At 38.9% G+C, this 26661-nt stretch overlaps 1 protein-coding gene across 1 annotated transcript in view; it reads right to left on the reverse strand.

Annotated features, from left to right (window-relative positions):
• Positions 1-4774: 4774 nt before the first annotated feature.
• HCRTR2 (hypocretin receptor 2) overlaps positions 4775-26661 on the reverse strand; it is a gene marked incomplete at both ends in the record, with an annotated part of 41172 nt that continues 19285 nt past the window's right edge. Inside the window, 5 exons of the mRNA XM_082755499.1 lie at positions 4775-4968; positions 7670-7870; positions 8962-9083; positions 10506-10726; positions 21175-21290. Coding sequence (XP_082611625.1) covers positions 4775-4968; positions 7670-7870; positions 8962-9083; positions 10506-10726; positions 21175-21290 — 854 coding nt within the window. The remainder of the gene's footprint in view (positions 4969-7669; positions 7871-8961; positions 9084-10505; positions 10727-21174; positions 21291-26661) is intronic.

The raw sequence follows: 26661 nt of genomic DNA on the forward strand, positions 1-26661 counted from the left end.
TTCTCTCTCTCTCTTTTTTTTTCTTTTTTTCTTTTTTTTCTTTTTTTTTTTTTTTTTTCCAACTGCACTGCATCTAGAAGAGAAGTGGTTCTTGGGTTCATTTTTCATGCAATTTGGCACTCCCTCCTTATTCAGCTGCCACTTGATTTCAGGAAGAACTAACAGAGTAAGGCTTTGGCTGATGCTTATAATGTCTCTGGAAAATGTGCTTTCAAGCACTCAGTCTTGTTTAACTGTTGCTGTGTGTGATCGCTTTTTTGTAATGTTTTAGAAGTGAGTTTGATTGTTTTCATCTCAGATGTGGGACAGGCTCATGGTCTATTAAGTAGAAACAATAGCTGTGGAGCATGTTGGACAGCAGACCAGACGAACAGCCTTACACTTTTCCATAATACTTTTCCATAATACTTTCCATAGACTTGAGGAACAGTCAGACAGAGGAACAGTCTTGCAAGTTCCATAGTACTTACTTAGGCATCTAACTTCAGGCATTTCATTAAGATACATCAAAAAACAAACAAGCAAACAAACAAAAAAACCACCACCATCAACAAAAAACAAACAAAAACAATTTGCCATACTAGAGTCAGAAACTGGCCAACCCTAAATTGTACAATCAGTGACATGTCAGCTGAATTTGTTTCTCTGTAGATAGATGCAGGAAATTATTATTAAAAAAAAAATGTTTTCCCTTTTCCAATTTAAATGTATTTCTGCAAGGAATAAGCTAAGAGAAACAGATGTATACATAGATGCATAATTTGCTTGAACAACCCTCAGACAACCTGAGAATACTGAGAATTCTGAGACAACTCAGAATATGAGTAAAGCCATGTACTTAAAAACCCAGATACAGCTGAAGCAAGAGTAGATAGCATGGACTATAACACTAGCCATGCTGTAAGAGTTCTTGTTCACCTAGCTACCTGTCCACCTACTAGACAAAATGAAAAAAGCATGACTACAACCAGTATAAGGTGGCTGAATACTCAGACAACAATCATTTGTCAGTAAAGAACTTTTTCAGCTGGAGGACCATTCCACGCCCTTCGCTCCTGTAAACAACTCCTGTAGCTCATGCAATGAGCTCATGCAAAAATTTAGCATACACACTAAGTGGTATCACCTTCTAGCTTGACTGGATGCTCTTTGATTCTTGCACTGGAAGGAGGAGCAGCAGCAGATCTTTATTGATCTCATCATTCCACTCATGAGACTTGTTTTTGCAAGTTGCTTATACCATAGAGAACATTTTTAATTGCATTTGGTCTTTGAAAGATTTAAACAAAAAGGAACCATAAAACATCCAGCATAAAAAGCAGATATATATGGTAGGTGAAATTCTATCTCTATTGGCAGAACCAGAGCTTGAGAGGAGTCTGGATTTTACTTTTTCTCTGTTTAGCTGAGGAAAATACAATCTTGCATGTAATTTTTTTTTTATTATTATTTTTTTTATAACTGATTTTAACATAGTAAATTTATTATTTTTAAAGTGCATTCAATAAAATAAAATACTTTTTCTTCAACATATCCAACAGCAAGAAAAAAAAAAAAAGAGGACTTATTTTCAAGTGAAAGGAATAGACTGACAGCTATTTTGCTGTGAGACAAATTTTAGTTTGCTAAACTTGCTTTGGCTGATTGCATCAGTAGGTTGTGATGCATCTTACAGTGAGAACTGAGTTAAGGTAAAGTTTAATGTGGGCTCCTTCCCATGATGCACTCTCCAGTTTAATGACATGCATCAATTTTGCTCGTATCCTACAACGACATTGTGCCCTCTATGCACTCCAGAAGAAAAGGGAGGGAAAAATTACCTTTTTGGAGGAGGAGGGAGAAATAAATTATTTTGCAGTCATTGCGACTGCAGGCCATCAGCTTAGCAGTACAGTGACAACAAAAAGCAGCAGGAGGTCAGGATATCAGTTCTCCAAGACTGTGAAATATGTTGAGAAACAATGTACCAGAAAGATGATGTCACAAACACCAATTATATACACGGGAACAAATATGTTGTGATTCAAACTCCATGTCTAATGATGCTATGACTAAATAGGAACAATGGCACTAGAACACTAGAACTCGATTTCTATTCTCCTAAATTGCTAGTGAAAATATTGGAAAACCAAAGCAGCTAGAGGTAACAAAACCCAATTTAAGCTTGGCTTTCAGATCTTTTTCAATATTTAAAGGCTAGAGAAGAAATGCTCTTTCCTCAAGTGATCTTTCTGATGGATAAGATGGAGTAGAGCTGTTTTGCCATCCTATTCTTACTGAAGACAGGAACAGCTATACATCAAAATAGCCGTGTTGGTAAAGTTTTGTAGATATGACAGTCAGCCAACCACTCTTCTAACTCACCCCAAACTTAATTTTAAGTATTACTTCATATGTCAAAAGAAGCCCAGAAGTCACACACAAAAGACATAAAATTCTGTATTGTTCTTAAAATCTTTCCCTGTCTTCTTGCAGTTGTTTCTATCTTTATTTATATCTGCTCTCCCCTCCCCTCCCCTCCCCTCCCCTCCCCTCCCCTCCCCTCCCCTCCCCTCCCCTCCCCTCCCCTCCCCTCCCCTCCCCTCCCCTCCCCTCCCCTCCCCTCCCCTCCCCTCCCCTCCCCTCCCCTCCCCTCCCCTCCCCTCCCCTCCCCTCCCCTCCCCTCCCCTCCCCTCCCCTCCCCTCCCCTCCCCTCCCCTCCTCTCCTCTCCTCTCCTCTCCTCTCCTCTCCCCTCCCCTCCCCTCCCCTCCTCTCCTCTCCTCTCCTCTCCTCTCCTCTCCTCTCCTCTCCTCTCCTCTCCTCTCCTCTCCTCTCCTCTCCTCTCCTCTCCTCTCCTCTCCTCTCCTCTCCTCTCCTCTCCTCTCCTCTCCTCTCCTCTCCTCTCCTCTCCTCTCCTCTCCTCTCCTCTCCTCTCCTCTCCTCTCCTCTCCTCTCCTCTCCTCTCCTCTCCTCTCCTCTCCTCTCCTCTCCTCTCCTCTCCTCTCCTCTCCTCTCCTCTCCTCTCCTCTCCTCTCCTCTCTCTCTCCTCTCCTCTCCTGTATGTTCCAGCTTCACTATTGGGTTTATCTTTACAGATAACTTTCAGAAGATAATGTCTCAGGTTTTCTCAAATTTTGTAAAATAAAAGGAATGAATAACATAAATAAATAAATAAATAAGAATATTTGTATTAAAACATTTATTTTAGAAAACCCAATTTTATTTTTCATAAAAATAACTAAATCTTTACGTGGATAACCATATTTGATGCTCAGGCAAGAATTAATTAACACTTTGTACCCATCCTTATAATTAAAAACTTAGATAAGCGCTAATCGTATCATTTGTGTCTGGAAGATTTGCTATTTGCTCTGGCCAGGAAATAAATAAATAAATAAATAAATGTTTAAGTGGCTATGTCTCATCTTTTACTTATATTCTAAAAAAAAAAAAAAAAGGTATTGTTACGTTTAAGTTGTGACTAACAAAAATCCCTAGTAATGTTGCAATATTTTAAATTGGGAGATCTGAATGAAAAGAGAACTAAGAAAACAATAGAGAAAAAAATTATCTCACTAAAGGGAAAATTAAGGTCAGAAACTCCATATCCAGCATGTTAAAAGAGAGTTGCAGGAGTCAAAAACTGACAGTGAACTTTAACCCCCGTAAACTAAGTCACCAGGGATGCATTATCTTCATTCATAAAGGGAAAAAAAATTATATATATATATATATATATATATATATATATAATGTGTGGTAGGAAGCCCCACGCCAGGGAGCTTCTCCCATAAATAGAAAATGGATGTGTGAATACTTTATCTACCAGACCAATGACATATCTCCTCTAAATTTCCAGAGAGAAATACTTTATTTTAGTTTTTCAAAACTTGACATTTTCTTGGCACATAAATCTGTTGTTTGTATCATTAGTATTAAATGGCAGTTGAGAGAAAACAATTGTGAAAACAAGCAAGATAACCAATGTTTTCTATTTTAAGTATCTTCAGAGATCTTCTGGAGTAACACTTGCAGACATTATGGACTAAAATGAGCTACCGAAGTTAAAATGTCCAGTTCTTCAGGGGTGCTGACAGTTGTTATTCCTATTGGCCTGAGTAGGAATTTTGAGCTTATAGCACCTTTGAGCACCAAGTAAGTTTTATTTAAGTAGTTGCTTTCTAGGCACTCATCTGAAGGAAAAAAAAAAAAAAAGAAAAAAAAAGAAAAAAGAAAAAAAAAGACTGACTATTTAGTGTAATTTTATGAAAATGAGTGTGACTTGCACTTTGCATTCACATCTTAGAAGCATGTCTGTGCTTAGAAAAGCACCCTGGAATCTCCCAAAATCAATCTGAAGTGAAAATTCCTTTTACTACAAGGGGTGTACTAAAAGTGAAAAGTAATTCCAGAATACCACCAGTGCATAAGTAAGCATTCCTTGTAAATAAGTAATTCATTAATAGAAAGAGGATATAAATAAATGATGTTTGAGACTTCTTTCAAATACTTAGAGTTCTTTATATGATACGTTTTGGAACATTCCACAGCATCTAAAATATATAAAAATAAATATCTACAGTATTTACAAAGTATGATACAATCCAATCTTTAAAAAGACTTCTAAAGACATGTTCTTTTAGCTCATACTGAGGTAAGTAGGTTTCCATAAGACTGAGAAGAAATAGAAGAGGCAGTCGTTTTGCAGGAATCCCTTTGTCCAGTTGTTCTAGTCTGTAACACAGCTAAAAAACTGTGGCATTCTCAGGTGATAGTACATGTATTAAGCCAAAGTCATCCTTGCTGTAATTCCATCGAGGTAAATTTAGTTATGCTAGGGACAAATTTATCCCACTCTGCATTCTCTGTGTTGCCAGTGCATTCTGCAGAAATTCTCACTGCTTCGTCTAAATTTGAAGTCATGTTCATCCCTGGTATGTGGAGATGCAGTTCCACTGACTTCAGCGGGCTGAGTGTAGCTGTGATACCTGTAAGATAAAGATTTTAAGATGAACTTACTGCTTGTAGCTGGTTCAACAGCTGACTGGCTCACCCTGTGATTGGTACTTTCTCTGAACAGTATAGAGAGATGGTGATCTATTAACAAAACGGCCTGCCAAAAAAATCATTCAAATTGCACTTCAAATTTTAAGCAAATACTTCTTGACTGAAGCTTAAGGGCATTTCTGATGCATAAACTTTATTTTTTTTAAACTTTTAAACATTTTAAATGTGTTCTACTACTTATTTAACATGTGCTACTTGGTAAATTGCCCTGTCTTCCTTATCCAGGTGCTATTGTGATCAGTGGAGTACTACAGGTTCAGTTGTCAATACAGGACAGGAAGGAAAAGGAGAATTAGTGTATAGATCACTGCAATCCTATTGTTGGTTAGTCTCTGCTAGATTTAGAAGAGCTTTACTGCACATACAGACTGTGACTTTGCAAGACTAATACTTGTATAGCTGAAACACAGCTTAAGGGTGAAGAAGATGTATACCTCTTCCTAACACTCTGCCAGAAGTTCCATGCCTAGAACCCTTTCCCTTGCCAGCCTTGTCTCCTTTATTTGAAATTTATTCTTAAATATGCAACTTTATTTCTCAGTCTGGGAAAGGCATCTTTTAATCAAAGCAATCACAGAGTCTTAGGATAGTTGGAGCATTTCATAAGGACTTCAGTTAAGAACAGGTTTATAGCAAAGCTCCACTGGTTACAGGAGTGTCTTCACTGATCAGGAGCAGACGACAATCTGTACCTGATTCCAAAACAAGACTTCTTTTTTTTTTTTTGTAATCTGTTTTTCAAAGGACTGGGTCTCTCCACTACCCAGTGGAGAGTATATGATCACCAGAAAAAAAGGAATACCATGCTTGCCATTAAGACTGCACATAAGATTCAGTTCAAGATTAAGAAACCTGATTTTAGGCATCAACACATAAGACAATTTAGGTGTCTAAATTTGTGCTCAGTGGAAAGCTGGCCAACATGGTTACAACGTGGAGAGTAGACAGTGGTTAATGGCCAGGTACCTACTCTGGAGTGTGTCAAAAGGCTTTTTTACCATTGTTGACTGTGTTTATAGGGGCTCAGTACAGCTAGCAAAGCATTAGTGTCCTTTTTAAACACTTGGGCATAGGAGTGTGCCCATCTGCCCATTAGAGATGGCAAGTGTAACAGAGGATCTATGTGCTCCTGGACCAGCAACTGTAGGACAAAAAGAGTACCATAATCCTGTAGGGTAAAAAGAGTACCATAAGGAGTCTCAGATACCTGTGTTTATGTAACCTAATCAATACTATATCTCTTTTGGGTGCTTATACACATAGAGCACCTATTTGTACCTACATTTATGTATTTTCATCTTGAATTTAAATCCCACTCTGAAGTCCTAAAGGAAAAAGCTCCTCTTCTTAATACAGAAGAAATTTGTATCTGGGTTTGGTTTCCAACATGTTAGTATCTATTGCTTTAGACATTGTGGAGTGTCCAATCCAGACTTCAGTTTTTACTCTAGAAAGGTACCTACTAGAATCCTCTGTTTGGGCAAGTAACCTTAATAGTTTGAAACAGAAGTGTCTAAGTGAGTCACCCTGTGAATATTCTACAGTAAGTGGAGGGAACATATGTCTTCAGAGGTAATTTATTTCTTCCTTTTTAGATATTACTTTCAGGAATAGACTGGCTGTCCTTGGACATACCAATTTCTTTTCTCTGGTATATATATAGCCATATAGTCCTAGCCTGAGATAATTTCTAGACAGCTAACATTCACACCCTTAGGAGAAGAAGGATGAATCCCATTCCTTGTAAAGTCCAACTGAGATATAATGTATAATGTACTGAGAAATATCAAATAATAAATTATATGTCATTTTCCATTTTTTTTTTTCACAAAGCTACGGAATTGCACAATAATTTCAATGTCTACCTGGAATTGTGAAAACTTGAAGAATGTCTGCCTTTCATTTTAGACTATAATCATCTGTTTATCAATCTGTATTAGAGAAAAATCAAGACTGGTCTCCCAGCTGATCCTCAATACATACAATATCTAAACAACAGGAAAAGGATTAAAAAATAAAAATAAAAATATGAGAACAAAAATTCGTGTGACTTTCTTATTGGATCAGCCCAATCCACATCAGAATGTCTGGTGAGCAGATACTTGCCTGGTGAAAAAGTAAAGGATATTCAGGTAGTACAGTCTGCACATCCAATTTTGGCTAAAAGAGATATCTGCTATAAAATATTCCACAACTTCAGAGAATTAGCTCTGAATAGAATATACCTCTTCATAAACACATTGCAACTCTGTGGAAAATTATTTTCACTCTTTTAGGTACCTGTTCTTTATATACTTAGGAGACTAGAGAATGCAAAGATACAAAGAAAATATTTAAATAAAATACTTTTACCCTACTCTCTCCCCAACTGCAACTCAATTTTTTAAAGAAATTATATGAGAATTTGATTCACAATATAATCAATAATATAAGTTGTAGCATACTCTGTAAAATATACTTTATAAGTTACTTTTCTTACTGTCAGTTCTTAATTGTGAATACCTTTCTCTCATCGTGTTCTGCTTAGATTCAAAGATTGTTCTATGGACAATTACATTTTAATTTCACGGCATCAAAAAACATAGGGACAAGTATACTACCAGTGGGTAATAGGTGCAGTACCGTTTGCTGGAATTGTGTTTATGTTGGTCAATACAACGTGTTCTGAAAGTTTTGAAACATTATCAAAATTGCTGATCTGGGTGGTCAAGGATTTCCGACTCTCTGTACTGGCACGACCTCTGGTAAGCCGTTCATCTTGGTGACTGTGAATGCCAAAGATGCAACAAGAAAATGCTGCTTTAAATTCTTCTCTAAATTTCCCTGTTACACACAAAAGAAAGATTCATGGAAATGTTTACTGTAAACCATTTTTCAACCAACTTTATAGATTAGAAAGAAACAGCTATCTAATGCAAATTTAATCCAGAACATTCAAATATTTTTCTAATGCCACTAAAGTAGGAAATTACAACTTCGACAACTTAGAGAATGACAGAAAAAATATAACCTTTGTAAGAAGATATGTTAGGTGTGGTATGAAGCCTAAATTATTCTTGGCTAGACAGGACGGACAAAGTAGAATGACTTATGATATTATGGTGTTGATAGTTTGTTGATTCACAACCCATTTAACAAAAACAACCAATTGAGCAATAGTAGGCTTAAATAACTGGATCATTGCTTGACATGTGAAATGAGAAGAATAGTTAATCCATATTTAAACTTCAATACATTTTAAAAGAAAATTCAGTGTTCAACAGCCCATTAGTCTGCTTTCAGAGCTCAGGGTAAATTGTTCAAATCATCCTCACATTACACACCACAAAAACACAGAGGGCAAATGTGTAGTGAGGATTAAAAAACTTTTGCCTCCCTGCATTTGGCTCTAATACTACCAGTTTAGGTCCTGTTTCTGCCATTCATAGCCAAATAAGGCAAATACAAACTAAGATAGTCTATTCAGTGAGTAATATCCTGATTGGTTCTTTGGCCTTGAATCTAATTGGTACAGTCTGGCCATGCAGGTGTTACTAAACACTCACAGCTTCCAAAATCTGATAGCTGCATATAAAATGCCAACTGGGGACAGCTCTTGGCCTGTGATAACTCTCAGAGAGTATCCAGAGATTTAGGGAAACAGTAATTGTTTCAGATCAAAGTCATGTCAGTGACTTCTCTAAAAAATTAATGGCATGGGCAGTCAAATTCAAGCACTTGGACTCAGGCCCTGACACTAGGTTGGTTATAGGTAGATAGTCTGAAGGAAATGGGATACATTAGGCAACTTGTTCCAAGAAGAGGATCTAGCTCCCACTGGAGGAGCTCTACTGATGTTACACAGTCATTAATTTTATTTGCTATGGCTCATTACATATAAACTACACATTAAACTTGAGTTCTAGGTAACTTACCACTGAGGAAGTTATAAATAATAGGATTGGCTGCACTGTTTGCGTATACAAGCCAGTGTGAGAATGTGAACCAGGCATATACAGTTTCTCTGTCATCAGCATGATTAAACATCCCAAAAACCCTAAAGAAAAAGAAAAGCAAATCTGAAAGATGCCAAATCATATAAAAAGATGTCATCACAAGTTCTAGCCTAATATTCTCTCTGATTACTTATTTGTCACAGAAAAGCTGATTTAACACTTCTTGTTCTCTTGAGAGAAGAAATTTTTCTCCCTATACCTCAAAATTTTTTCTTGGTGTTTTTGCACAATAGAGAGACTATAGACACATAAGTACGTTACTTTGCAACAGTGCAGATATAGGACTTGTCTGATAAGTAGACAAAGTTAGTGGCTGTTAGATAAAACAAAAAAAACATGGGAAAAGTCGCTTTTGACCAGTTAATGTCATTGACGTTTCCAGCTCTAGGCCCATTCTCCAACAAACAGGGTCTCTGGAATTAGAAAAGCACTGAACTGGTCCAGAACTGAGGTATTGAGGCTACAATAACAGCTTCTGTCCTAGAGAAATCTGCTTTACACAGGTTCCTTACACCTAATTTAGCTATTTAAACAGAAATCTAACTTTAGGCCTTCTCTGCTATTGTAGTTGAAACTGTCTTTGTAGTTACTCTGTGTAACTACATAGAGTTCAGATCAGAGGTAGCCTGAGCTGCCGTATGGAAATAATTATTTCTCTCTGCATTATCTACCAAGGGACCCAAGGATGAAAAGTACTTAAATTAGACCTCAGGAAAGTGCCAGAATTGAGTGGGATGTATTGTAGCTTTTGTATACAACTTGAAACTACTCCTTAAAAAATTAAATATTACTCAAGCACCAACAGAAGTGTTTCTTTTTTTAGGATGCTTTGCCTCTTGAAATCAGCTAATGGCTTCCAGATAAAATCTGCTATATGTCATTACTTATTGGCATGCTAGAGGTCTCAAGAGATGTAACTATATCAAAACCTGTCAAGCACTGTACAAAAAGAAGAGTGTAAACAATTACATCTTAAATGAGCTGGAGAGAAAAGGGTAAAAAAGTGAAAAGGAGATTCCTGGAGAACTAAAGAATTAGCCTAAAATTAGGCTGAGAATTGGATCTCAAAACTGTGTATGATGAAGCTTGGGTACAGTCCCTGGGGCCAAACCACAACGCTATTCTTGATAACCTTCAGCTTCTGCTTTAGGGAAATGAACTTCCAGGGTTCATTTACAGCAAACATGCTGTAATCCCATCTAAATGACAGGTTTTAATGAGGAGGTAGGTTAGATAATTTTCATGAGGAAGAGCTTATAAATAAGGCTTGTACTGTCTGGCCTACAGTTTCAATACTGCAGATAAGTTAGATACATCTTTTTCTTGCAACTGTATGCTTATTTTCAGTTTCATTATCGTGAAATAGGTAGGTTTCTTCAAAAGTATCTGTCAGAACAAGTGGAATCTCATAACATTGGGTTGTATTTAGACAGGAAGTGTTTACATTTTGGGATAAACTTTACCTTTTCAAGACATTCAGGATGCTAATTGGTAGATAGCAAAGTGCAAAAACCAGGAGGACAACCATTAACATACGTGCTGTTTTCCTTCTTGCACGAATCTGTTTTATTTCAGCTGCCACAGCACTGATCTTTGACTTTGTTGACTGTCCCAGCCCTCGCTGCTGTGCTGAGGGCTGCAGAGACTTCCATTTTTTCTGAACTACTGAAGAAGTTCCTGGGATCTAAAAAAGACAAAACAAGGGACATCCTCAAAATCAGCACTTTGAAAAAATAGCACTGTGGTATCGATAACAAAGAAAATAGACATGTATATATAGACATGTATATATAGACATGTATATACGGACATGTATATGATTGACATATGTTGACATATACAAGGTAAGCTTGTATGGAAAAGTTTTTTGTTTGTTTGTTTGTTTGTTTGTTGTTTTTGTTTTTTGATAAATAAATTAACTGATGTAGATGGAAGAATCAAACCAGATTTCAGACACACTTGAAGGAGTGCACAAAAAATTGTTTTGTCCAAATATACGAACTGCTGCATTAAAATTATCCTCACTTCCCACTTAATTTGCCTTGCTTATATCTTCAGACTATCATACCTACCAACATCTTTTGACTACATACTTACTACTGCTATAGTTATGTTGCTGTGAAAGTCCATCTATCTATGTTTGCTGTATGACAATGGATTATCCTATTACTTTGTTGCTACTTTAAGATATTAAACAACTTCTCAACATTGAAAAGCTAGGATTGAATGCCCACATAAGTTTAAGAGCTATAAAAATATCAAATATACAACCTGAAAGACAATGCAACAGCTAAAGAGGCCACAGCTAAAATGTGGATCTCCATGCAATGCTCTTCAAAACTGAATGAATACATAGTGAGGTATGGGAGCATCACAAAAGAGTTCCAAGACAGGAAGAGTTAAGTTAGCCAAAGACACCATGCAATGGGTAGATGTAGCACCAAGCTATTAAAAAAAATAAATACCGTAGTCTTTGCTTTGTGTGCACTCATACAAGACAGGCCAAATAAAGAATTTTGCTTCATTATATCAAAATTATTTCCTGCCTTCAGACTCATTCTTAAGACTACAAATGGCAAGGACTTTCTCTGAGAAATCAATGACATTTATAATGTTTTCAACATTGTACATTGTGAAAACCTTTTGGGTAGAAATTTCATTTTATTCATAAGTAGTGCAATTGTCTGCAGGGTGACAAGTCCCATGAGTGCAAAAATGTTCATATTTAAAATTATCTGCAAAATTCACATCCTCTGTTGTAGAATTTCAAAAAGTAGGGCTAATCCTCAAGAAGTGCCCAGAACAGTATGAGATTTTTGATATATTTTTTATTTTTTTCAGAAACAAACAAACAAACAAAAACAAGTTAAAGTGTTTTTAAACACTTTTTAAACACATTTATTCTAACCACATTGTTTTTAAACACATTATTCTAAAATTAAAGTATGCACATGCAGAATTGTTCTATAATAGCTATTATGCATTTTTTCATGAATAGTTTCCTTGCACAGACAAGCCCTTAATTTAGCATTTATGTGCACCATCAGATCTGATTTACAACTATTGGAATCCTTTGGCAAAGTTGTTTTATAATGAACAGTAAATCAATGAAGCAGAACAGGAAGATATATTAACTTTATAATAATAATAATTATTATTTATTTAATTTTAACTTTTTAATTTTAATTTTTTAAAAAAGAAAAAAAAACAAAACCAAAATAAACAAAATAAAACAAACAAACAAACAAACAAAAAGTGCATGTTTTCTGAGGATTCCCACTCATTCAGCTAAATAAGTAAGACAGTTTTATACCTGGACATGTTTTGTCCTATTCCAAGGGATTTAACATACTTTGCTGTAGCACTGCAATGTGTCTTTGCCATGCTCTACAGGGATCATAAGCTAAGATTCTCATTCTGTCTTATCAGTGGTGTTTTATTTTCCTGTTCTAACTTAGAAATGGAAACTTTTTACTCCTCTTCACTCATACCTCGAGTACTGTGTTCAGTTTTGGGCCCCTTGCTACAGGAAGGACATTTAGGTGCTCGAAAGAGCACAGAGAAGGGCGACCAGGCTGGTGAGGGGTCTGGAGAATAAGTCTTACGAGGAGCGGCTGAGGGACCTGGGTTTGTTCAGCCTCAAGAAAAGGAGGCTCAGGGGCGACCTTATCACTCTATAAGTACATTAAAGGAGGCTGTAGCGAGGTGGGGGTTGGTCTGTTCTCCCATGTGCCTGGTGACAAGATGAGGGGGAATCGGCTAAAGTTGCGCCAGGGGTGTTTTAGGTTGGATATTAGGAAGAACTTCTTTACCGAAAGGGTTGTTAGACATTGGAACAGGCTGCCCAGGGAAGTGGTGGAGTCACCATCCTTGGAGTTCTTTAAAAGATGTTTGGATGTTGAACTTAGTGATATGGTTTAGTGGAGGACTTTAGAGGCTGGACTGGATGATCTCGAGGTCTTTTCCAACCTAGACAATTCTGTGATTCTGTGATACCAGATTACCATTTATCTGAATTACCATTCAGATAATGGAAATGGAAGCAGAGAAACTCAGCCAAATCTCTCCTGACCTATCCCTCCTGATTATGCCAAAGATTCACTAGAAGAATACTGTGACCAGCTTAGTAGCTAGATGCAACTTCAGTGAAGTTTCTCAAAACAGCTATTTCTACAGAAATGTTAGACATGACAGTGTACATGTCTTCTACATGTCTGTGTAGGTAGAAGAGTCTTTTCTGCTATTTCAGCAGTATTCTATAGCTTATCAATCGGGTGATCAAAGGTAGGGACTCTGAGAAACTTTCTACTGAACATTTTTTCCTTTGCCTTTACCTGGCAAATAACTGGGCTTTGCTACTGGTAGTACACTAGCCAATAATACAGTAAGAATTTTATCAGGAAAAAAAAAAAGTGCTATATACTCACAGATGCATAGCTGAATGAGTACCTTCTAAGGGACATAACATTTTGTAAGTGTTTGTGTACAGAGAGACATTTACGAATAGGCATTTATGTAAACCAACAAACACGCATTATGCATGTACAAGTATACAAATGCAATACATAGTACATAATTATGTAATATGTAATAAATATGTAATAATACATAATGAATGTATTTGTTTTGGTTGTTGAATCAGTTATAGAGATAGTTATGTAGAATTTGTATAATCCCACAATTTCAGTAAGAGGCCTCTAGCTGTGTTGAAGCAAATACTAAGATTTGCAGAGTTACTTTCTGAGGCAACTTTCCTCTACCTCCTCAAATTATTATCAATTATTATTATAAATTATTATTATCAATTATTATAAGCAGACAAAATCTTTCCAAATGCAAAAACTGTTTGCAAAGATTAGAAGGGAATATTTCAGCTGCCAAAATAAAAATGGGCAGGGATCCTAGTTATTAATATAAATAGACTTTAGTGTCAATGCATTTGGACATCAATAAAAATGAGTATACAAGACTTGATAATATGAATTATGTATCAACACTTTTACCATAAGCCCATTCAGTCCTATTTATTTGTTCAGATGGCATTTTTAATCCACTCAAAAACCACAAGAGAACACTGTCTTCTAAGTCACTATTTCCTTTCTAATAATTAAAATAAATTACTCAAAATCTTAATGTTTGTGGCATGATTGTGTTTGCCTTTGCACAGATGAATCACTAAATCAAAGATTGCAAATCTTGTATGTAAAGATGTGCTTGAAGACATAATCAGTAATATTAAGAGCTCTTGCACAAAGTATCATGTGGATACCTTGTAAATTTTTCTTTAGTCATCTGAAACTTAGCACGCACAGCACACTCCATTAAAAAAAAAAAAAAAGAAAAAAAAAAGAAAAAAAAAAGAGAATTCTTAGAAAACTGTAACACAGAAAACATTTAGTTTTTGAGCTTTTTTTTGGTCACATACACCTGGAAGGCTCTTTGCACCTTGCAATAGGATCACTACATTTAACTGAAGTTCTCATAAACAACATGGTTTCTTAATTGAAGGCATTATCAAATAATATACTTACAGCACTGTGTTCATTTGCTCTACATGACTGATTATGGCACACCTGCTGCACTTAGACAAATGCCTGATGTCTGCAGCCAAGTCAGAGTTGTTAATAGCTCTGTTCTGCAGTGGAGCGGGAGATCGGACAGGCAGGGTTAATTTTTCCATCACCAAGCCCACTCGAGGGAGCTAGGGCAGCCCTCACGAGGGAGGTGAACGAGGCGAGAACGAGGTGTAGGTGGAGCCAGCAGCGCCTCCTCCCCGGCCGTTCAAAAGCTGCCCCTAGGGAGCGCAGTGACCAGGACGGGCAAACAGGGTGTGGCACGTCAGGAGGGAGTGGCGCGGCAGTTCGCGCAGGCAGGGCGAGCAGGAAGGGCAGAGCGTTCCCCCCCCCCCGCCCATACAAACACCTCCTCTAACAGCGTTTGTTGGGTCTCCTCTTGGAGGAGAGGGGGAGTGAGAGAACGGTTGTGGTGGAGCTCGGCAGCCCACCTGAGTAAAAACACCACACAGCAGTCTACCACTAGCTCAGCTGCAATGGTGTACACCAGGCACGGTGTGCTCTCCAGGAAGTCTGTACACACCCAGACCGACTGCCCACTCAAAACTGCAGCAGTTCAGATCTCCAGGTGCAGGGAGTGCCTGAGCCTGTTGCTACAACCTGCGGGTGGCAGAGAGACTGTGTGCGTGAGGTGCGAGCAGGTGGATGACCTGGTCCACCTTGCGGCAGAACTCAAGGAGGAGGTCGAGAAGTTGAGGGATATCAGGGCGTATGAGCGGGAGATAGACTTGTGGAACAATTCCCTGTGGGTTCTGAAGGACAGGTACCGGGGTGAGACACCCCAGATGGGAGTGGACCCCCTGCCCTGTTGCTGTGGGGCAGAGGGAGGGGACCTAGGAGTTGAGGAGGAATGGAGACAGGTCCCTGCTCAACATTGCAAGTGATGCCCCCACCTTCCAGCCCCACTTTCCCAGGTGCCCTTACGCAACAGGTTTGAGGCCCTGGAGCTTGAGAGACCGGTAGCTGAGGAAGAGGTAGAAAGTCTACCCAGGATGATGCCTAGGGCAAGGAAGTTGACTCCTCACCTCAGGACTGCCTCCACCAGGACAGAAAGAAGGGTGATTGTTGTGGGCAACTCCCTTCTCAGGGGAACAGAGGGACCTATTTGTCAGCCTGACCCTACCCATAGGGAAGTCTGCTGCCTCCCTGGGGCCAGGGTCAGGGACATTGCCAGAAAGCTTCCCAACCTGGTTCGCCCCTCTGACTATTATCCCCTTTTAATAGTCCAGGTGGGCAGTGATGACGTTGAAGAGACAAAGCTGAAGACCATCAAACGGGACTTTAGGGGACTGGGACAGTTAGTGGATGGAGCGGGAGTACAGGTGGTGTTTTTGTCCATGCCTACAGTGGCAGGGAGGGGTACAGAGAGGACACGGAAAGCCCACCTGATAAACACATGGCTCAGAGGCTGGTGCCAACACAGAATTTTTTTTTTTTTTTTTTTTTTTTTTTTACCATGGGGCGCTTTACTTGGCACCCGGCCTGATGGCCGCAAACAGGTCCCTATCTCTAAGGGGAAAATGGATCCTAGGCCAGGAGCTGGAGGGGCTCATTGAGAGGGCTTTAAACTAGGTAAGAAGGGGGATGGGGCTGAAATAAGGCTTGTTAGAGCTGTGCCGGGGAAACAATGGCAAGGCTGGGAGAGAAGGCAGTGGCCCAACTGAAGTGCATCTACACTAATGCATGCAGCATGGGTAACAAACAGGAGGAGCTGGAAGCCATCGTGCGGCAGGCAGGCTACAGCTTGATTGCTATCACGGAAACATGGTGGGACCACTGTCATGACTGGAGTGCTGCAATGTCTGGCTATAGGCTCTTCAGAAGGGACAGGCAGCATGGAAGGGGTGGTGGTGTGGCTCTCTATATCAGAGAGAGTTTTGATGTCGTGGAACTTGAGGCTGGGAATGATAAGGTTGAGACCCTATGGGTTAGGATCAGCAGGAAGGCCAACAAGGGAAGCACCCTGGTGGGGGTCTGTTATAGAATGCTGAACCAGGATGAGGAGATGGATGAGGAGTTCTACAGGCAGCTGACAAAAGTTGCGAAATCATTAGCGCTTGTTCTTGTGGGGGACTTCATCTTCCCAGATATATCCTGGAAGCACAACACAGCCCAGAAAAAGCAGTCTAGGAGGTTTCTGGAGAGCATGGAAAATAGCTTCCTGTCATAGCTGGTTAGTGAGCCTACCAGGGGAGGTGCCACGCTAGACCTTCTCTTCACAAACAGAGAAGGACTGGTGGGAGATGTGGTGGTCGGAAGCTGTCTTGGGCAGAGTGACCATGAAATGGTAGAGTTCTCCATTCTTGGAGAAGCCAGGAAAGGGACCAGTAAAACCTCTGTATTGGACTTCTGGAGGGCCAACTTTGAACTGTTCAGGACACTGGTTGGTAGAGTCCCTTGGGAGGCAGTTCTGAAGGGCAGAGGAGTCCAGGAAGGCTGGGCACTCTTCAAGAAGGAAATCTTAATGGCGCAGGAGCAGTCTGTCCCCACATGCCCAAAGGCGAGCCAGAGTGAAAGAAGACCAGCCTGGATGAACAGAGAGTTGTGGCTTGAGCTTAGCAGGAGAAAGAGGGTTTACACTCTTTGGAAAAGAGGGCGGGCCACTCGGGAGGACTATAAGGATGTTGTGAGGCAGTGCAGGGACAAAATTAGAAAGGCCAAAGCTCATCTGGAGCTCAATCTGGCGACTGCCATCAAAGACAACAAAAAATGTTTCTACAAATACATTAATGCAAAACGGAGGACTAAGGAGAATTTCCAGCCTTTACTAGATGCGGGGGGGGAACTTAGTTACAAAAGATGAGGAAAAGGTGGAGGTGCTTAATGCCTTCTTTGCCTCAGTCTTTAGCAGCAAAATCAGTTGCTCTCTGGATACCCAGTACCCTGAACTGGTGGAAGGGGATGGGGAGCAGAATGTGGCCCTCACTATCCATGAGGAAATGTTTGGCGACCTGCTATGGCACTTGGATGTATGCAAGTCAATGGGGCCGGATGGGATCCACCCAAGGGTACTGAGAGAACTGGCAGAGGAGCTGGCCAAGCCTCTTACCATCATTTATCAACAGTCCTGGCTATTGGGGGAGGTCCCAGTCAACTGGCAAATGTGACGCCCATCTACAAGGAGGGCTGGGGGGCAGACCTGGGAAACTATAGGCCTGTCAGTTTGACATCAGTGCCAGGGAAACTCATGGAGCAGATTATCTTGAGTGTCATCACGTGGCACTTTCAGGGCAGCCAGGTGATCAGGCCCAGTCAGCATGGGTTTATGAAAGGCAGGTCCTGCTTGATGAACCTGATCTCCTACTATGACAAAGTGACGCGCTGGGTGGATGAGGGAAAGGCTGTGGATGTGGTCTACCTTGACTTCAGCAAGGCTTTGGACACCATTTCCCACAACATTCTCCTCAAGAAACTGTCTGCTCGTGGCTTGGACTGGCATACGCTTTGTTGGGTTAAAAACTGGCTGGATAGCCAGGCCCAAAGAGTTGTGGTGAATGGACTCAAATCCAGTTGGAGGCTGGTCACTAGTGGCGTTCACCAGGGCTTGGTACTGGGGCTGGTCCTCTTTAATGTCTTTATCGATGATCTGAATGAGGGGATTGAGTGCACCCTCAGTAAGTTCACAGATGACACCAAGTTAGGTGCATATGTTGATCTGCTCGAGGGTAGGAAGGCTCTGCAGGAGGATCTGGATAGGCTGCACCGATGGGCTGAGGTCAACTGCATGAAGTTCAACAAGGCCAAGTGCTGGGTCCTGCACCTGGGGCGCAATAACCCCAAGCAGAACTACAGGCTGGGAGATGAGTGGTTGGAAAGCTGCCAGGCGGAGAAGGACCTGGGAGTACTGGTGGATAGTTGGCTGAATATGAGCCAGCAGTGTGCTCAGGTGGCCAAGAAGGCCAGCAGCATCCTGGCTCATATAAGAAACAGTGTGGCCAGCAGATCTAGGGAAGTGATTCTCCCCCTGTACTCCCTCTCCCCCTGTACTTGGCTCTCATGAGGCTGCACCTTGAGTGTTCAGTTTTGGGCCCCTCGCTACAAGAAGGACATTGAGGTGCTCGAAAGAGCACAGAGAAGGGCGACAAAGCTGGTGAGGGGTCTGGAGAACAAGTCCTACGAGGAGCAACTGAGAGACCTGGGTTTGTTCAGCCTCAAGAAAAGGAGGCTCAGGGGCGACCTTATTGCTCTTTATAAATACATTATAGGAGGCTGTAGAGAGGTGGGGGTTGGTCTGTTCTCCCACGTGCCTGGTGACAGGATGAGGGGGAACAGGCTAAAGTTACACCAGGGGTGTTTTAGGTTGGATATTAGGAAGAACTTCTTTACTGAGAGGGTTGTGAGGCATTGGAACAGGCTGCCCAGGGAAGTGGTGGAGTCACCATCCCTGGAGTTCTTTAAAAGACGTTTAGATGTTGAACTTAGTGATATGGTTTAGTGGAGGACTTGTTAGTGTTAGGTCAGAGGTTGGACTCGATAATCTCAAGGTCTTTTCCAACCTAGACAATTCTGTGATTCTGTAATAGATGTGGTTTTAATTTCACTTACTACAGCCCCTTATACAGAGTGCTATCATCTAAGCTAGGAAACAAGACATCTGTATTTTTATATCACTGACAGAACTAAGAAGTATTTGTCTTTTTTTCCATAAAAAATAAAAATAAAAAAATAAAAATAAAAATAAAAATAAAAATAAAAATAAAAATAAATTACCCTGAACTTGTTAGTGTACAACATATATAAGGAAAAGAAATATAGTGAAGATGAAACAGAAAACACAACTGAAAACAAACACCCAGACCCAAAACTGTTTAATTTTTAGCCACTCAACTTCTGCTTTGAACCTTAGCAAGCATTTTCAAGCTACATGAAGGTTAAGAACAATTACCCACATTAAATAAATTAATGGGCAATTTGAGATAACTGGAGGATTGTAAAGAAAGTAAAAAACAGAAAGTTAAGGAATACAGTGATAAGAGCATTGGCCACTACAGGACAGAGTCACAGATAATTATTCAGCAACACACAGGATCTTAGAGCTATGTTAGACTGAACTTAATTTCAAAAGAAACTCAGCAAAGCCTTTTTTTTTTTTTTTTTTTTTTTTTTCCTCATGATGAGTCCCCTCAAATTGTAAAGGTTAAATTTTGTCTTGAAACTGTCTTCTTATTTGGTCTTATAAATGTAAGAAGATAAAAGCAAAAATGATAATTTGAAGTTCAAATGATAGATTTTTACTTTAGAAGTGAGAATAATTGCTACTCTGAAGATCAAATATCAAAATATCATAAAGTCATTTTTCCACATGTTTTAATTATTCATGAGATATTTTTTGTCAATATAAGGTTTGATTTTTATTTTTTAACATAGTTGGGACTTCCACAGTGGTTTAATTTGAACCATGTAGAACATGTTCCTGATGTGGCAGATAATATACACTGGCCAGGACAGCCTCAAATTCAGATGATATGAGACATAATGGCGGAAGAAAAATGATTCATGCCCATATCCTGAAAGAAATGTCAGCCACTGTTAGAGCCATTTGAGAGGAATAAAATTTGAGATGACAAGGAATATGTTGCATAATCTCTTCAACAGGATGAGTTTATTGTCCTTTATAGAATGACAGGACAGGATGGTGGAGGCCTACAGCTATAGATAAAACCCAGACAAAGTGGAAGACATCGGAGAGGACCATAGACATAGACATAGATTCACAGTAGATTATGGCACTGCTAACACCCCGAATATGATTCTCAAACAAGCTGACACCAGTTCATATGTTGGAGGGGTAAAACATTCATAAAAAATTTCAAATCATTTTTGCCACTTCAGTTCTCATGTTGTGTGTTTGCTCGATTGTCTATTGTTTACTATTTTCATTTTCTTTCATATATTGTTAATGTAAAACTTGAACAACTAGATGTTCATGTTATAAATTACAGAATCACAGAATGGTTGATGTTGGAAGGGATCTCATTACTGAAAAGAGCCAGGTTCACATGGTTCCCATCAGACAATTCCAATCTTTCAGTTCTGATAGTTGGACTTTCTATTCCAACTTTTGTTCAGACTGGACCTGTTATGAAACAGAGACTTTACAGAATGAAAAATAAATTTAAAAAATCAATTGTACAAACTACTAACAAAATGAGAAAGACAATCTTAACTTTTGATTGCTGCAGAAGACTTGAGCAGTACACAGTCACCAAATATGATCACCTAAGGTCTTTCAGTAAGCATTTCAGACGTAATGTCTTTCCTCTCTCTACAATCAATTTTTCTGTTGCCTTTTCCTCTCCTTCTCTCCCTGTTAGGAGCCTTTCATAGATATGAGCAAGGAGTTTTACATTGAGCTTGGCTGCCTTCATTTCTGAATGCATCTCCCTTCCCATCCAAGGTGATGGTAAGTCATCAGTGTCACTAGACCTGTTGACATGGCTGAACGTAAAAATTCATGTAAATCCAATCTTAAGTGACCACATAGAGCATATAGGTAAAGGTGCATATGGGAATCAACACCTAGCCAGAACAACAAAGAGAGCTAATATAAGTGACTTACCTGGCGACACCACAACTTTCGAAATATTTGTAAATAAGCCAACACCATAAGACACAGTGGTGCCATGTATGTCACCAGGAAAAAACACGTGTGGTACATTTTGGGGTAAACCTCAGCTGGAAAGAGAATTAAAAAAAAAAAAAAGTATTTAAATATACATACATTTCAAAATCACTTTAAGCCATTATTCATATAGATATGCATGAGTATTTCAAACATAAGTAATAATGGAAGATGCATCCAGTAACCTCATGTCCAGGACTGATTTTTTAATCACCTCCATACACATTTTGTTCCTATTATAAACATGTTCTTATCTCATGCATCTTTTATCTCTTTTATTACATTATTGCTTTCATACGACATTTTTGCTTTAAGGTATTAAGTCTTAAGAAGTCTTAAGAAGTTTTGTTTTTATTAAATCAGTGAAAGATGGAACACTGCATTACCTAACAGTAGCTAACCAGTTAATTAAACTACCTCATCTTTGACACATTTAAGAGGTTGTAGAAATGTCTTTAGTTTTAATTCTGCAAAGACAGAATTGTATGCCTGTGTAACTTGTACAGTCTCTCATCTATAAACATAGAATAGATATAGAATAAGCATAGAAATATAGACTACATATTAGAAATACTCTACACTCTTCTCCCATGCGCACAGGGCAGGATCTCTTTTAATCTCTTTTTGGTGGCAGAAGAAAAGTATCTTCTAGCTATACTCAATTTATTACTGTGATCGCATGAACAAAACCAGAATTAATTCGGTCAAATGTGCTAAACAGGATATTCACAAGTTATTTTGACACAGCTTTAACAATATTGAGTTTGCTACTACTGTGCTCTAATGCCCTATGTATCTCTTTACAAAAGACAATTTATGAATGTTAGAGACTAATATAAGTGTTGTGAATGTGCTGTGTTTTTAAGAATATTGTATCACAAGCTTCATCGTTAGATTATGGACAAATGTGCAGTTGGTGCTTGGAAAACTTAGTTTCGCTTTGTAACAACAAATGTAGTTTGGTATTATCAGATGTTGGTATTAATTACAACTTAACATTCATGGACAGCCTCAGAAAAGGAATTAACATTATGTAGAGTGACAAAATGTAGCAGAAAAGAAACTGCACTACATGAGCAGTTAGACTGCATGGTAAATCTAAACATTGCATTTTGGGCTACAGTAAAGAGGGAATATTTACATTAATTTCTGAAATTTCTCAGTGTTTCAGGATGGTGAGATCTACAACTGAAACACTGTGCTGATTGTACTTTTAATAAAAAGAAAGGAAGAAAAACGGAGTTACATGAAATGAGATCTTTGGTGAATAAAATGTATTTTCTGCCTCTTAAAGTGAGTAAGACTTTTCACCATATCAAACAAGAAGTCCAATTGCATGTCAGGAGAATCCCTAAGAGGTTGAACAATCAAGGAGATACGCAGACCTAGCCCATAACTCTCATAGTAGAGAGGACTGTACCATCATGTTAACTCAAGGCTCACCCTCAAACCCTGACTCCTATAATGTCACACCATGTTGATCCTGAAAGAGCTGGTCAGAAAACTTCAGTATCAGGAAAACAGACACTTGCTATACAGATGTTACCAAGTACATCACATATACATACAATAAGCAACATCTAGCCCGTGTTCACTGCTGGCAAAGGCAATAGAAACACTGATTTCACAGCTTTGATGGATAAGAGTTCAAACAATTTAGATGAGCAGCATTGAGCCCTAAGATTCTGTAGCAAATCAGGTTATCAACTCTTAACTGAACAACCATAGCCAGTGGCTCATGTGAATATCCCTGGGAGAGGCAGGCTATTTAGGCATTTTTTTTTTTTTTTTAATAACTGGCAATGATTTGGGTTTGTATGGTTACTGATGATCTGAAAATTGGTTTTACACTTCAAAAATGCAGCATCACAACAGTCCAGTAAGACAGGGAAACAGTGGCATTCAGGCTTCACACGTGGCGTAATGTTAACTTACTGGGATCATGGGAGGTCAGAGCTGAAAGTACATTCCTTCTATTCAGAAGGAGGTGCCACCTGCCTCATCAACGCTCTGCAGGCAGCCAGGCCCCTTTCAGGTGGAAGGACAGTACATGTTTAAAAGGCCATCTGGAGTTTATGGCTTCCAATTTATCATTCCAAGTAAAGTGAAACATTAAATGAGTCTAGCTATCTACAAAGAACTGATGAACCAGGTTGGAGAAAAATCCTAAGACTTGCCTTTGAAGTTTAGCCACCTGGAAAGTGCCAGCTGCTAAACATCAAAGGAAACCTGTCCCTCCTCCACCCAGGGTAAAGCCTTTCGTAGAACTTTTCTCTAAGAAGCATGACTCTGTTTAGCTTCTCAAGGCAGAGAAAAGATTTAAAGCTGTTTGGCAATCACAACAATGAGGAGTAGAAAGGGCTGTTTTGGGATACTGTTCATTTATCAAGCAGGCAAGTTGCAGGCTCCTTGAATGAGAGCATCAGTCAGTCTATAGGACTTGGTGATATATCAATTCTATGACTGGGACCAATGATCCTCTTACTCTCCAGCAGAAGAGGTGAAAACTGTACTTTCCATCAGTGGGTGACTTAATGGGCTGTGGGATGGGGAAGATCATTTTTAGATTTTCTCACAACACTGGCTACTGTTTTGCTGAAAAGAGGGGAGGTGAGTAAAGAAAACAAGCGGGCACAAGGATTGGAGTGGGGTGGGATTGATGTTCCAACTCAGTACCAGCCATACGGTAAGATTACTCCACCTGATAAATTATCAGTATGCTAAAATAAACCTTCTTTTGTCTGCTGTAAAGTTTCCTTCTCAGTACTGTGTTGCAGTCCCAGACTGTCGTTCAGTGAAACAAGGAGGCAGAAGTTTGAAATCACAGCTTCTGGATTTTGCCAGAATTTTTCTATATATGTTTATATACACATATATACAAACTGAAAACAACCCAGACTCTGAAGTTTTTGATAAGTCTAGCAAACAAGATATCCCCTTAAGCACAATGAAACTGGTACTCTTGACAGCTTCTATAAGAATAGGGAAAAATAAACAGACTATCAAGTTTTTTAGCATGGAGAGTTCCCAGGTTCCCTAGTCTCAGGAAGATGCTTATGAGGTTTTGGACTTATCGATATGCAGAAGCAAAACAGCTTAAAAAATATATTTTAGAATAAACCTTAATAGGTAGGGATGTTAGATAGTTCATGCCCATAGCAGAGAAAATTATTTTACCCAAGACAGTCCCTTCCAAAATATTTTCCTATGTCAGAGTACTTACAACTAGTTAAATAGTAGAATAACATTTTTCAGACATGATATATCATGTTTTGTGCTATCAATTAATAATAAAGTGTGATTTTAGTATTAACAATATTTTAACTTCCTTCTGTATTAAAGTGTCCAACACATTTTGCCTTAACTTCTGAATTTTAAATCACAATATAGTTCAAATATTTTCATTCCTTGCATTTATTTTGGACATAAGAATATATATATATATATTTCTATTACTAAGATTGGCCTGTTCCAGGTCATGTCTGAACACATGTAGCTTCTAACACTATGCAGTACAGTTGTGTCTGTTCAATAGCTGTACAGTACTCTTATAGCATGGATCAACATTTAGAGTCTGTTGTTTTCTACACTCCAGGTAGCAATTAACATTATGGAATTGAGTGCTGAACACTCCGATAAAAGGGATGTATAAACCTTCATGTAACAATGCAAATTCCAGCTATGTTATTTTCCAGAATTAAGACAATATGTTTTTGTACTATTTTATGAGTAATCTAGGAGGAAATGGAACACAAAGTCTTCCTGTTGTTTCCATTCAGCCATGTAGTATGGGGAAAGGATTAACTCCATATTCTTTTTTATCATATGCAAACGGGTTGGCTAATGCACTTTGGCTAACACCCTTTTCATGAACAGCTCTAAGAGAATGTATTTAGCTGGCTTGAACACATAGTGAACTCATTTTAATATATGTTTCTTTTATTTTGGCACTTTATCATCAAATTCAGCACATAGCAATTACAGACTATTATAGAACTGTGGCCAACACTGGCTCCTTCAGTGAGTCTGCATAGGTCACATGCTGGATCCTTCTGCATTCCCAAATAAAATATTGTTATTAGACAGTACTCAAAATGAAAAACCCTCAGCCTAGAATTGGCAATGAATTTTATATTCTGTAATGCCAGAAGCAATTAAAAAGAAATTGAGTCTTGTTTTAGGCTGAACTATTGCTCCATTTGCAGTCCCTGGCAGTTCTCCAACCACATGCTTGAAATCTTATTATTAGTCAGGGTGGCCACTATTTGTTCACCGTTTAGGATCCCAAGTGTCACAGTGTTGATCAGACCTTCCTTCCAGACGCTCACCAGACTTGTATGGATTTCAGCAGCTGGACCTAAGTCTGTGTAGGGTACAGTTCTCTCTCCTGCTTTGGCATCCCTGACATTTTCCCAAACTGTTCCAGACATCTTCCTGTCTGTTAGTACTCCATAGCACCTCACTTTTCGATGGCTCTGAGTTCCCAGAATTAGTACAGACTTCTGAAATACTTTGGAAAATATCAGTAAGCACCCCCTCTTAAAGTTCCAAACTTGACAATTCTCACTTTAACATCCTTGGGACATAAGGTGCATGTGATACTCTGCAAAGATTTCATTAGACAATATAAAATATATGCAGTTCTAAATAAAGCAGTAAACACTCAAATATAATCCCTTTACTCTTCAGACAAATTGACACTCCTATAGGATTTGCTCAGCGTCTCTTGAACGTGTACAGTATCTAACATCTCCACTATCTTTGCGAATGCATTTTTTTTCCTCAGGAAAACAAATTTCTTTCTCCTTCAAAATCCTCCTAGTTGGTTTTCTTTGACCAGATATTACAGTAGCTAAACAAGGAGAAAAACAAACAAACAAACAAAAAACCTCGAAAATATTAGCTCTTTAGTCCTTCATCTGGCTTTAAAGCTCATCAGTCTTTTAAAACTGTTGTCTGCACTCTTTTGTTTTTCTGTTTGGGAGCCTCTGTGATTTTAAACCCAGGTTCTCAGTAGAAAAACTGCATCTTCTATACTTTAGCCCAACTCATTGTCCTTAGACAATTCTAATTGAAACAAAATGATTTCTGGCTAATGACACTCCACTCTCCATGGCCTGAGAGGGATATGTTTTATTTTGTCCTCATGGATAATGTATGGTTAGCTCTACACTTACTAAGACATCCAAAAATTTGAGCAACCTATTAACCTATGTTAATACACAGAAAGGTTCCTCTCTTGAGTTACTTTGATAGGCTATTATTACAAAGCAATGAGAGGATTATTTTTAATTGACAGATGGAACATACTAGCAGAATAACTAACAATGATAGTGCATTACCATTAGAAGAATAATTTATTTAAAAGATAGCAAGATAAAAAAAAGATTGTTATCTTTAATTAGAATGAAAAGCTTTCCCATT

The sequence above is a fragment of the Aythya marila genome, assembly GCF_965140915.1.
Source record: "Aythya marila genome assembly, chromosome: 3".
Lineage (NCBI taxonomy): Eukaryota > Metazoa > Chordata > Aves > Anseriformes > Anatidae > Aythya > Aythya marila.